The 13,257-nt window shown below is 38.7% G+C and overlaps 2 protein-coding genes across 2 annotated transcripts; one reads left to right on the top strand and one right to left on the bottom strand.

Annotated features, from left to right (window-relative positions):
* The first annotated feature begins 6,352 nt into the window (after positions 1-6,352).
* On the top strand, positions 6,353-10,220 carry LOC131683392 (zinc finger protein 182-like). Its single transcript, XM_058965326.1, has 7 exons — positions 6,353-6,635; positions 6,723-6,885; positions 6,948-7,041; positions 7,098-7,539; positions 7,600-7,980; positions 9,401-9,904; positions 9,984-10,220. The coding sequence occupies exons 1-7, from the start codon at positions 6,498-6,500 to the stop codon at positions 10,170-10,172; spliced, it is 1,911 nt and encodes a 636-aa protein (XP_058821309.1). The 5' UTR covers positions 6,353-6,497; the 3' UTR covers positions 10,173-10,220.
* LOC131683393 (probable small nuclear ribonucleoprotein G) lies at positions 10,215-12,385 on the bottom strand. Its single transcript, XM_058965327.1, has 3 exons — positions 12,211-12,385; positions 11,954-12,101; positions 10,215-10,344 (listed from the first exon to the last, which is right to left on the bottom strand). Exons 1-3 carry the CDS (start codon positions 12,240-12,242, stop codon positions 10,294-10,296), a joined length of 231 nt encoding a protein of 76 aa, XP_058821310.1. The 5' UTR covers positions 12,243-12,385; the 3' UTR covers positions 10,215-10,293.
* Positions 12,386-13,257: the final 872 nt, after the last annotated feature.

The following is a 13,257-nucleotide window of genomic DNA, read 5'->3' as shown; positions in this document are numbered from 1 at the left end:
GACTTGCAAGGACCATTACAAAATACCTTGGACAATTTGTCTGCTTGGGCTCTTCAGCTGGGTATTGAGTTCTCCACGGAGAAAACTGAGTTGGTTGTTTTTTCTAGGAAGCGTGAGCCGGCGCAACTCCAGCTTCTATTAATGGGTGCAACGATCAACCAGGTTTTCACATTTAAATATCTCGGGGTCTGGTTCGACTCTAAAGGTACCTGGGGATGTCACATTAGGTATCTGAAACAGCAATGCCAACAAAGGATCAATTTTCTCCGAACAATAACTGGAACATGGTGGGGTGCTCACCCAGGAGACCTGATCAGGTTGTACAAAACATCGATATTATCGGTGATGGAGTACGGGTGTTTCTGTTTCCGCTCCGCTGCGAACATACACTTCATCAAACTGGAGAGAATCCAGTATCGTTGCTTGCGCATTGCCTTGGGTTGCATGCATTCGACCCATACGATGAGTCTCGAAGTGCTGGCGGGCGTTCTTCCGCTAAAAAATCGATTTTGGGAACTCTCATATCGATTGCTCATCCGATGCGACATTCTGAACCCGTTGGTGATTGAAAACTTCGAGAGGCTCGTCGAGCTTAATTCTCAAACCCGATTTATGTCCTTGTACTTCGACTACATGGCACAGAGCATTAATCCTTCTACGTATACTCCCAACCGTGTTCGTTTCCTAGATACTTCTGATTCTACTGTATTCTTCGACACATCCATGAAGGAAGAGATTCGTGGAATCCCGGACCATATACGCCCTCAAGTGATCCCCAATATATTTTATAATAAATTCCGAGAAGTCGACTGTGACAAAATGTTCTACACTGACGGATCAAATCTCGATGGGTCCACTGGCTTCGGTATCTTCAACAATACTATCACCGTTTCATTCAAGCTCAATGATCCCGCTTCAGTTTACGTCGCAGAGTTAGCTGCAATTCAGTACACCCTTGGGATCATCGACACTCTGCCCACAGATCACTACTTCATCATTTCGGACAGCCTCAGCTCTATCGAGGCTCTTCGTGCGGTGAAGCCTAAAAAGCAATTCCCGTATTTTCTGGGGAAGATACAGGAGTCCTTGTGTACGTTATCTGAAAAATCTTATCAGATTACCTTTGTTTGGGTACCCTCTCATTGTTCTATCCCGGGCAATGAAAAGGCCGACTCATTAGCAAAGGTGGGCGCATTAAATGGTGAAATATACGAAAGACCAATCTGCTTCAACGAATTTTTTAGTATTTGTCGTCAGAGGACACTCAACAGTTGGCAAACCTCGTGGAGCAATGGTGAACTTGGACGATGGCTACATTCGATTATCCCAAAGGTATCAACGAAGCCTTGGTTCAGGGGGATGGATGTGGGTCGGGATTTTATTCGTGTAATGTCCCGACTTATGTCCAACCACTACACCTTAGATGCACATTTGCGGCGTATTGGGCTTGCGGAGAGTAGTCTGTGCGCTTGTGACGAGGGTTATCATGACATCGAGCACGTTGTCTGGGTATGCGCCGGGTATTTGGACGCCAGGTCTCAGTTAAAGGATTCCCTTCGGGCCCGAGGTAGACCACCCAATGTCCCAGTCCGAGATATGCTGGCAAATCGTGATTTCCCCTATATGTCCCTTATTTATACTTTCATAAAAACGATAAATATCCCAATTTAGCCCCTCTCTTTTTATTTCTCGTTTTTAGAAGTTTTCTCTTGCCGTGTGGAACCGATAAGCTTCAGACTGCCACTATGTAACCGCCGTCGCCCTTATCGCTACGGAATCTGAAGCGAGAGCGACTCGAGGTCCGAAGGATTCCCTTTGAAGGATTCCCCGCGGCTCCGAAGAATACCATCCGCCAATCCGACCTACTAGACTGAGGCGCAAATTTGTTTCGCTGATCTCCCGTTTGCCCGAAAGTTGCAAGTTTTGCTCTTCTCTACCGGTCACCATCTACGCCTTCTCTCCCCTGTCCTTGATACAACTACTTCTACACCGATTTTGGAAATGACCAAGCATAAGTATCCGATAAAAAATCAAATTTGTATTCCGTATTCCTAGTTTTAAGATAGTTGTAATTTCTACTCTTTGTTAAAACTATTGTCCCCCATCTTGTAAATAGAATTGTATCCCTAGTTTTAAAACATCTGTGAAATTTTTCATAAATATTTGTTCCCCCTTTTGTGTACCAAACTATATTGTTAGTTTTAAGATAACTGTAAATATTTCCTAAAAAACTATTAGTATTGAATTCCTTGTTTAAAAATTTTTCATAAAAAAAATCTTTTGCCCCCTCTTTTATATATAGAATTTTTTTTTTCTAGTCTTAAGATAGCTGTAAATTTTTTCTCTTTTTTAAAAAAATATTTCAACATTGTAACCTCCTAGTTTTAAGATATTCAAAATGTAAAAACAAAAGAATTCGGCACCGCCAAGCTAACGCATTTGTGCCTATCAAATAAACGAAATGAATAAAAAAAAAAAAAAAGACAGAAGAGTGAGTGTATAGGCGTATAAGTGGACTGCCTCATGCCAAGACGGGAGGGTCGTAGCGTAGTATGTTGGAACTAAGCTATCGATGCCTCATGGCGTGGCAGAGGAGTGAAAGGGTGAGCATCCAAGTCAGTCTCACACTGCATGTTAAGGGTGAGCATAAAAGTCAGCCTCACAGGTTGGTAGAGGCTAGCACAAAAGTCAGCCTAGCAAGGAATGAAAAAGGTGAGCACACAAGTCAGCCTCGCATGGTATGTCAGAAGTGGGGCCTAAGAAAAATGTCCCACAAGGGATGCCAGGGGGAGTGACAAAGGTACAATAGAATGGCACGATTGAGAGTGAATCAGGTGATAGGGTGAGCACCCAAGTCAGCCTCACATGGTATGGGTGGGGCGAGCACAAAAGTAAGCCTAGCAAGGAACGAGTAAGGTGAGTACACAAGTCAGCCTCGCAAGGAACGAAAAAGGTGAGCACAAAAGTCAGCCCCATGTGGGAGTGTTTGAGAGTGAATCAAAGTGCGATTGAGAGAGCACCCAAGTAAGCCTCATACAGGACGTATGAACGCGTGAGTGAGAATGAATGAGTACATTTAGTACAGCCATCCCCCCAGAAGTAATACCGAGAGGTAGTTTCTGGGAGGAATTATGGTGGAGCCCAATGGAGTTTAGTCAGTATTAATGTCATACTATGTTGCGTTTCGGCTTCGCCTCTTCAGAAACCGACACTAACGTATTGTCGGAATAGATTAGCGCCGGCTTGACGCAAATCCCTTAAAACTAAAACACACTATGTGTTTCAATCAAACGACTGATCAAACGTGATGTCCCGTTCGAGCAGAAGTTCTGTTTATGCCGATGAGACACAAGTGAAGCCGAAACTTGTCTTGGCTTAGCAGGCCTATGCGAAAGCACTATGCTATATTTCACCCTAAGGAGGAAAATTTGGTAAAAACCAAAATTTCTCACTAGGGTGAAAATTTGTTGGTAAAAACCAGTCTTTGTACAGGAGGGCACAAATCCTTATTTCATACTATGTTGCGTTTCGGCTTCGCCTCTTCAGAAACCGACACTAACGTATTGTCGGAATAGATTAGCGCCGGCTTGACGCACAGTATTAATGGCTGGTCACCATTCGAGCCCGACACGCCCCCAGTGCACCCCGTGTGGTAGATTGGACCCTACCAATAGCACGTGTACTGGGCTAGGACGTAAAGGTCTTCTCCATTGTAAAAAAAAACACACATACACACACGCATACAGACTTTTTCCGATCTCGACGAACTGAGTCGAATGGGATATGACACTCGGCCCTCCGGGTCGGGATTAGGTTGACGTTTTTCAGAGTGATTGCATAACCTTTCTATATGAGAAAGGCAAAAATGTGCCAAAATCCAAAAAAGTAAATTGTCGTCAAATTTTTTTTCGAGTTTGCATCAAATCTCGACGTTTCATGCACCTTGAACACATTTAGCATCAAAAATAAAAATTATATTTTTGATTTTTCCTATAGTTTATATGAGAAATTTCTGTGTGGCCGCACTCTGAAACCCGTAATTCCGGAACCAGAATTCCGATCGATCCAAAATTCAATAGCAGCCGATGGGAAGGTTGCACCTTTCATTTGAGACTATATTTGGGCAAATCGGTCCAGCCATCTCTGAGAAAAATGAGTGCAATTATTTGACACATTTTTAGTTCGATTTATAATTAAAGAAAACAAAACGGCGAAACATGCATTTTCTTCGAGATTTCGACTTAGGCCCTTATTCTCACATGGAATATAAACGCTGAACTTACATTTTTTTTACAGAACCGGGCGTACGGTTATTATTCACAAAATTATTCTTTAAACGGCAGTTCTATTATATAAATGATAAGCAATATCCACTACGATCATGTCTACTCGATAATTGTTGCACATAAACATTCGAATATTTCGATATTTTCGTGAAATTTGAAGAAAATATGCACGCGCTCTTTCATTTACATTGGGTTTCTATGCGCCCATTTGTTGAGCCCTATTAAAAAGTATACTGTCAAGCTCGCCCATTTACCCAGCCCTACCCAGCAAGACAGAGTCAGTTTAGCCCATTTACCGCGCCCTTCTGAAAATTATGTACACGGTTTAGCCCTTTCGCAAATTGTGGTTGCTGAAGGGCGAAATCACGACTGGGAGGCAAATTGGGCGTAAGCATTTTTTTAGTTTCTACCCACTAAAAGCACATAGGAATTAAATTCTTTGTTATATTGTCATAAGGTTTAACCAAAGATGCTTCAGGAAAAAATATGGTCATAAAGTAATTTATACCTACAATAAAAACTACAATTAGAAAAGCATCGCCGAATATTGAAACTGTTTTTCTCCATTTGAGTACATTGCGACTTAGGCCCTAATGAAAGATCTGTATCGATTCTATCTGGCTACCCTGGCGATGGTACCTGATAGATACACCGAGCAAAATTTACATTTAATTTCCATAAAAATGTCTTATGACTTCCAGACATAAGGATTTTAAATGGATTTTATAAGTCTGTCTTATGATTTGGAGGGGAAATTTTCCGAATCCATCTCTTATTATTTTCATAAGACAGTCTTATGAAATTTATGAAAATGTCCGATTGAACGGCATAGAGGCCCATTTATGAAAATTGCTGACATTTATAAGCAGAAAATATAGTAGAAATAATGATTTTCATAGAACAGTCTTATGAAATTCATCACAATGTTCGAATGAATGCCATAAGTTTTTTATTTATGGATATTATTGTGCATTTACATAAAAATAGAACATGGCTGACGTTTCTCGATCGTTTTAGTAGACAAAAAATCAACAGTAAAAACAACCTTGAGAGGATAATATATTATTAGGTTTTACACCAACCGACATAACCCCACAAAATAAGCCGGGTGAACTTTGTTTGACAATTCTCGGTGGTTTGTTTACATGGGAGTTACGTGAGTTTGAATGTAACAGATGGACACCAGTTGCACTCGAACTCACGCAACTGACAAAGTAAACAAACCACCGAGAATTTTCAAATATGAACGTCAATCATCATGAGTTCATTAGTGTGCTCATCTTGTAGAACTCAATTCGGGACAAATGAACCGCCAAGTGTAGATTCCTTCAGAAGATTGAAGAGAAAACTCTCATTAAATATTAAAATTTGTAAATTTGCAACGCTTCGTCAATATTTCCTGTCAAACTGGGCTTAGACAACTGGGAAACTGGACTTGACAACTTGGATAATGAGATGGATTTGAAGGATAATGAATGTTACTTCTCAAATGATTTTGATAATTATAAAATACGCGCCAGACACTAATGCACAACTTATTTCATTTCAAATAATCGGATATCTTCTGTAAAAATCATAGCCACGTAAACTGATTTAATGCTCACAATAATTTATTGAATAACATAAAAACAATTATTTAAAATTTTGCTGCAATTTGACTAAAAATCTCACTTCTTTTGTTTTAAACAGCGGTAATCGAAAAGTGCTGGACTGAAACTATTAGCTCCTGGTTGATCGTCCAAGCCAGCACTGAATTCATAAGAAACAATTATGAACTTTTCACAAAAGAGACGTTTATGAAAAACAAAATATAATTTTATAGAATCAATAACAAATCCCATATGGGTTTCATGAGAAAAACTTATGAAATTCTTAAACGCATATATTGTAGCGAAATCATAAGACTGTTTTATGAAATACATTATTTGTGCGTCTATGGAGTGCATGAATAAAGATAAAATTTAAAATTTAATGAATTCATAAGCCTGTCTATGACATTCGAAAGCATTCAATGGCATCGTCAGAAGGCTGGTTCATATGCCGAGACTTATGAAATTCTCAGATGCTTTTTGCTCAGTGTACAACTGAACTGACAATTTAATCATTCAATTGAATTCTAAGAGTTGAATTAAAAATATGTACCAAAAATTGGAAGCTAAAAGAAAATTTAAGAAGATAATTAATTTCTTTTTGACATAAATTTCCCCTGCAATGGAGATTCCCCTAAACATAGATAGTATATGTCGAACTTGTCTCTGCGAAACGGACAGCACCACTAGTGTTTTTTGTGAAGATTTTCAACAAAACTGCAAAATATTTTCAATGATTACTGCTTGCAGTGGTATGAAGGTAAGCTGACGAACAAATTTTGTTAATCAAACAATAACGAAAATGTGTAATCCTACTCTTATAATAAACTTAACTTTACCGTTCCAGATCGAAGAGAACGATGGTCTGCCAGATAGGATCTGCTCCAAATGTATTGACTCGGTACGGAATGCATTTGCGTTCAAGCAACAGTGTGATATTGCTTATCAAACCCTGCAATCTTTCATCACTCAGTGCAACTTGGCTAAAGCGTCCTTGGACACATCAGATAGTAAGAAAATCCTAATAGGTTTAATTACAACCTTGTTTCAAAAATATGTACTACCTTTCCAGAAACACAGCAACAAAAACACGACATAGAAGCAAAGGAATTACTCGTCGAAGTTGAATATTTACCCGATACAGTGGATATTATAAGGGACAAAAGGTATTCTTTAGATTTCGATTAATTCTACAGGTACATCTAGGAACATATTTTTTTAGCAAAATCGATCTAATTCTTGAGCAAGGAGCATGTAAAATAGAGATTTTCGAAAACGTTGAATATTTATCAGAAAACATCGAGGAAGTGGTTAAGTTAGAAAAGATCGAACCGATCCAAAATGAAGGCACAGAAATCGATGAATTCATTGAAGCTCCTTATAGTCCAAGTTTAAACGACGTCGAACACGATGGAACTTGGAATAAAATGAAATCAAATAACAGAAAAATCGAGAGTTCTCCGGGTAGTAAACAATGTGAATACTGCGATAAAACTTTTAGCAGGGCAACACATCTTCGGCGGCATTTGTTAACCCATACTAAGGAAAAAAAATTTAAATGTAAAATCTGTTTCAAACCGTTCGCTAGAAGCGATCATTTAACTATACACGAATCAACGTTCCATTCTAAAGAGAGACCATTTTCTTGTCAGCTGTGTGAGAAGGTACATTAAATGAACCATTGTCTTTTTATTAATTTCTATCACACGCTTACCCTCCCTTAGAGTTTCAAAAGAGCGGAACATTTGCGAACACATGTCGAATCGAAACACAATGAATCAGTTATGAGCAAAAAACAAGAATTTTGTGACGTGTGCAACAAGGGATTTACTTCAGCCAGATATTTGGAAGCACACAAAAAGGCTCACACCGAAGAAAGAGTGTATAATTGCAAATACTGTAGAATGCAATTCTCAGAAAAAAATGACCATCGTCAGCACGTCAAACGAGAACATCAAGATGGAACGACGTTTTTGTGTTCCGAATGTGGCCAAAGCTTCATGCGAAACGACTATCTGCTGGTTCATATGAGACGTCACAATGGAATTAAGCCATATAAGTGTAAGTTCTGCACAAAGGCCTTTCCCAGGGCGACAGATTTAAGGGTGAGTGTGAAAACCGGTACTAGATTACTTCCTGAGGGTGAATCGACATACCCACCTTCAGGCATTGAATTTATCGCTCATATGAGTAAATGCGTCCGGATAATTTGCTACTGCGACAATAAAAACTCACATTTTCACACGAAAAGTTATTGGCACTCACACAACTTCTCCGGATAAATCCAACGTGTTATTTCTCCGGATAAATAAAACCACCGGAGAATGAGCGAATGAGTTTATCATGGTATCCTTTTTGCGGTCGCTGCGTTGTTGTCGCTATTCCAAAACACGAAAAAACATGTCTGTCGTACTTCTGTGCCGCTTTTCTTTGAAATTAAGTGTATGTTTTGACGCTTTCATTGATTTCCACGAAATTAAAAAATTATCAAATCTTTATCCGGAAAAAAATCAAATAATCTTTATCCGGAAAATGTATTCTCACGCTATTTGTGGAGACGGAGAATTTTGCGACTCATCTCGGAAAAGTTGGACATCGGATAAGTCTCTTCTCGCGTAAGTGAGAGAGAATTACAATGCCTGCCCACCTTATTCTGCATTACGGTTGATTGATCATTCGAACGAATGAGTTTGGATCGAAACTGAATCCCGTTTAATTTTGCTGTATTTATGGAGAATGCAAATCATACTGGTTCGAAAAAGTGATCCAACATAATACCGAATATGGCTGGTAGTTGTTTGGCATACAGCCGTTTAGCAAGAGACCAGCATATTGATATTAAAAAAATCATACGTCACTATCTTAAGGTTGGATAGAGAATGGGCAAAAATCGAAAACGAAAAAAGCAGTTTTTTCCACACCGTGTGTTATATCTTTATGAAAATCAATTAGCTTATGTAGCATGTAGTACTGCTGATTGATTTTTATGAAGATCTAACACATGGTGGGGGAAAAGCTGCTTTTTTCGTTTTCGATTTTTTTTTTGAAGGGATAACAGACGTTTAGGCTCGATTCAAAATACATATGTGTAAATATCCGCTACTGAAATTTTGAATAAAACAGATGTCTGAGATTTTCTACGATTAATGATGATTATCAATTTGAAAATTTACACAATAATCACATCGTGAACTGCGTAAACTTGTAAAAAAATACTGTAAATGAGTTTTAAGCCATTTAGTAATGTACTCTATTTGAACGAAATATCAATTTCCAGGACAATCGACATAGTATTTCACTCGCTATAATTGCTGAATTACTAATATCACCGTGGTTAAGTCTGTTTCAAAACACTTTAATTTTTACCGGATCGGTGGACCATTACAAACGAACCTTTGATTTTCATTTCATAATGACTACCAAGCGGCAATTCTTCCATATAACCATTATGCCAAATGATCATTCTAGCAAATAACCTTATGCCAAATGAAGTACAATCTACTTACCTTATTAATGTGTTCTTAGGTTCATGAAAAATATCACACGAACGAAAAGGCTCACCTCTGCACAATTTGTGGTAAAGGTTTCCACAGAGCATACAATTTGTTGGTTCATAGTCGAACCCACAACGGAATGAAACCGTATCAATGTCCACATTGTCCAAAAAGTTTCGCACAAGGAAATGATCTTAAAGCTCACGTACGACGCCACACTGGAGAACGGTACAAATGTGACATATGTAATGAAGGATTTATACAGTGCTATCAACTGAACAATCACAAACGAACGGTTCACAACATCGATACTGCCGCTAATGTACGGCGGGTTACCAAGTTTCTTACCGCAACCGCGCAGGAGCAACAGGTTTTGCTTCAAAAGCATCATGCAAGATTAGAGCAACTGGTTGCCCAGCGAAGGGAATTAGAAGAACAGCAACATACGTGGAGCGATGAACAAGTTGACCACGATCCGGATGTGGAGAAGAAAATTCTAGAGACGAATGAAAGAATTCTGGATGTAGAACGAGAGGTAGGCTAAATCTTTCTCTTGTTAAGTAATTTGGTTTGATAAATTTGACAGCGAGTATTTCAACAAATGCTTTTTACAGTTAGAAGACATTAATAGTCGCCTGAATAATGAATTGGAACGACAGCATGGCGAACAAGATCTGCAGCCAGATCCTGATCAGCTGAACGAAATTTTAGAAGACAACGATGAGGAATACAGTCCAAATGCATCCTACCAACCGCGGTTTCACCACAATATAACTTTGTCAAGCATTAATCTTAAGCAATAGCACCGAAATTTTCTTCTATAAAGGTCTGTAAATAACTGTAAGTCAGTATTAGTATGTGGTTTATTTTAATCCTTTCATTCACACCGTTATTAGATAAATAGCTTATGAAGATTCCCTTAATTTATATTCGATCCAATGCCTCCACCATAATGATGCTGTTTCCTCGAATGACCTGTAATTGAAATCGTAAATGATGTTAAAATGAGTACTAATAGGATGAATTATTTGATAAAATTTAGGTAGCAAAAGGTAACCACTAGCAATTCTCCAATGAATACCGCTGTAACGTAATCATGGATTTCAATTGAGTTTCATCGGTTCAAAAACAAATACAAGCCCATCGCGATACTTTAAAGAATCAGGTTTTTGAAACAATGATAATCTGTGTGATAGCTTTTAACACAACGAATGATTTTCAAAATTCTTTTGTACCCATTTTCTTGCATGAACCTTATGGGCTACTGTACACCTCAAGATCACGGGTTTTTGTTCCGCGTACATTTCAAATAAGATGGATTTTCGATTTTCCGTGACGGAAAAATTAAGGTTCCCGAAGTGTAAACCAAACCGCGGAAAACGTCACGAATTTATAAAATTCTCCAAATCTAAAATCCGGCTGGAAACAATTCAACATATATTGTTTCTGACGGGAAAATGTTGAAACTAAAATAAGGGGCCATCCATAAATGACGTAGCATTTTTTGAGCGATTTTTAACACCCCCCCCCTCCCTCTCCCATTGTAGCATTTCGCCACAAACCTCTAAATACCCCCTGGTAATTACGTAGCTTAACAGTAAGCTTCCCCTCCTTGTTACGAAAAAAAAATTAGAAAAATTAAAAAAAAACGATGTTAGATGAAACGGGTAAGATACTAAGATTGTCGTGACATCAGATCAACCCCTATTCCCCTTTAAAAAAAAACTACGTAGCATGACACGACCCCCTGCCCCCCTGTCGTCACACATCATCACAAAATACAAAACTCCCCCTCTCACATATAATGCTACGTCATTTATGGATGGCCCTAAGTGACAATGGGAATGAAACGATCAAAAGCAACCAGTTAAGCTCACCCGGAATGCTGGCTGGTTTTAACCGTTATGTGTGCGACGTGGTACCCGATTTCAACTATTTTAGGGGGTTTTGGATTCTGGAACTCATCCACTTTTAGACTTGGTAAAAATGAATCGTGATACATTATTCGGTTCACCAGAATCCGTATTTCCGGAAGCATGTTCCTGTGTTGGGATACAATTTGTGAATTTCAATGGAATACTGACAATATGGGTATCAAAATTCTTGTAATTGCTACAGTAGGCTGTATCTAGTGGTTTTAGAACCATTTGGTTAATTGGCTCCGGAACGGACATTCCGAAGCAAGTTCCCGTGGGGCTGTGAGTGGCCGTTCCGAGGTCAAATTGCCATATGGTTCCGTAACAATAAATAACAGACTTCTGAGACAATTTGAAGAATTTTGATACTCATATTGCTAGGACATAATTCAAATTTACAAATCATACCCTAGTACAAAATATCTAAGTGTCCAAATCGGTTAAAGAAAGCCAAAGTTTAGGAATTTCAATTTGTGGGTACCCGGAAACCCTCGTCGGCATGTTAAAGGTGTTTTTTTTTTGTTGGACACAACGGTTAATTCGTATTCCGATTCCAGTGACACAAATGATTCTCCGGCTGAACTTTACTGGGCAGTGAGTAAAATTCTTCAGGCACGGCTAGTCAATGAAAATGTTTGCCTGACGAATTCAAATACTGTGCAACTCACCACCATTCCGATATTGTTACGAGTACCATCCTTGCACTCTTCGATTGACTCGTCGACAACAACGTTCATGAAAGGATCAAATCCACGTAAAATACCTGAAACTACCCGTCCTCCGTTCAGTTTTAGGGAAAGCCGCTTGTCCATATATCTGTTGGAAATTATTTATTAAAATTTAGGACGCCAAACATACTAAAACATAACCTCTAGTGTTACGCATATCCGTTAAGAAATATGAATAAAAAAAATGTGAAACTAACTTTTTCAACTCTGGAGGATGCGCTTTCGACATACTGCTATTTTAACCAACGTTACTAAAATACAGATTAACTTTCAGATAACCACAGAAAATTTAATGTGGGAAAATAGACTGCGGCAATTCTCCGATATTTTACTTAAATAAGGGCTTTACTTTTTAACTTTGACATCTGTCAGCATTCGCGCTCGGCAGGGTGGCCAGATAGAAATTTTTAATATCGGCAGCAATTCCCAGTCAGCGTGGCAAGCAGAAAGTTAGCAAAAGTTGAGCAAAGCGAAATTGATGCTAGCAGAGTTTCTGCGAGCATTTTGCGCGATTTGTACGAGAATTCTGGCAACCAATTCGCTCAAATGCAACAACCGTTTCTGACAGAAGCGGTTAAACCAATCGATGCTGCTCACTTTCATCCAGAATCCAGTCAGAAATGTGCGGCCAAGATCTCTGCACGCTTCCTGCCACATCTTTGTCAAAGAGAATAGGGAAAGAGACGAATAGTGTGAAGACAAAAATACCTTATTGGACGTCAACATTTCATAAGGCATTATCTACAATATGCTCATGTTGAGAAAATAGCGTCTGAAAAATTACATCGTACTTTATATTCCCATTTATGAACTGGAGCTTGATTTAAGGACCAAACAACTCAATGCCGTGTTAAATTAACCATTTTTTCCGAATAATATAACAGATTTATTAAAAAAATTGTATTTTAAACGTTTTTTGTAGATAAATGTTTTGGTCCCTTTTGAAACATCGCACTGGTTTTGTGCCCTGTCCCATAATCCCTTTTCGGCGAGACGTTAGCTTATAGTGCGTGCGGGTGAGCCCTTTTATTTACAGCAAATGATTATGTGACGTTTATTTTGATCCCTTTCTTGGTGTTGCGATGTTTTTGTTCCCTTTTCAAGTATAGTCTTTTTCATTAAGAAAAGGGCCCATAAACAAATTTTTCCGTTTTGTTGTTTGGTGTTTATGAGCCGTTAATTTTTGAGGGGAAGTGAAAGGGAACATAAGCAAAACAAGTTATTTTGCTTATGTGCCTTTTCAA

This window comes from Topomyia yanbarensis, chromosome 2 (genome assembly GCF_030247195.1).
Source record: "Topomyia yanbarensis strain Yona2022 chromosome 2, ASM3024719v1, whole genome shotgun sequence".
NCBI lineage: Eukaryota > Metazoa > Arthropoda > Insecta > Diptera > Culicidae > Topomyia > Topomyia yanbarensis.
The sequence above is the reverse complement of the archived record's forward strand: the minus strand, read 5'-3'. Positions and strand labels throughout refer to the sequence as shown.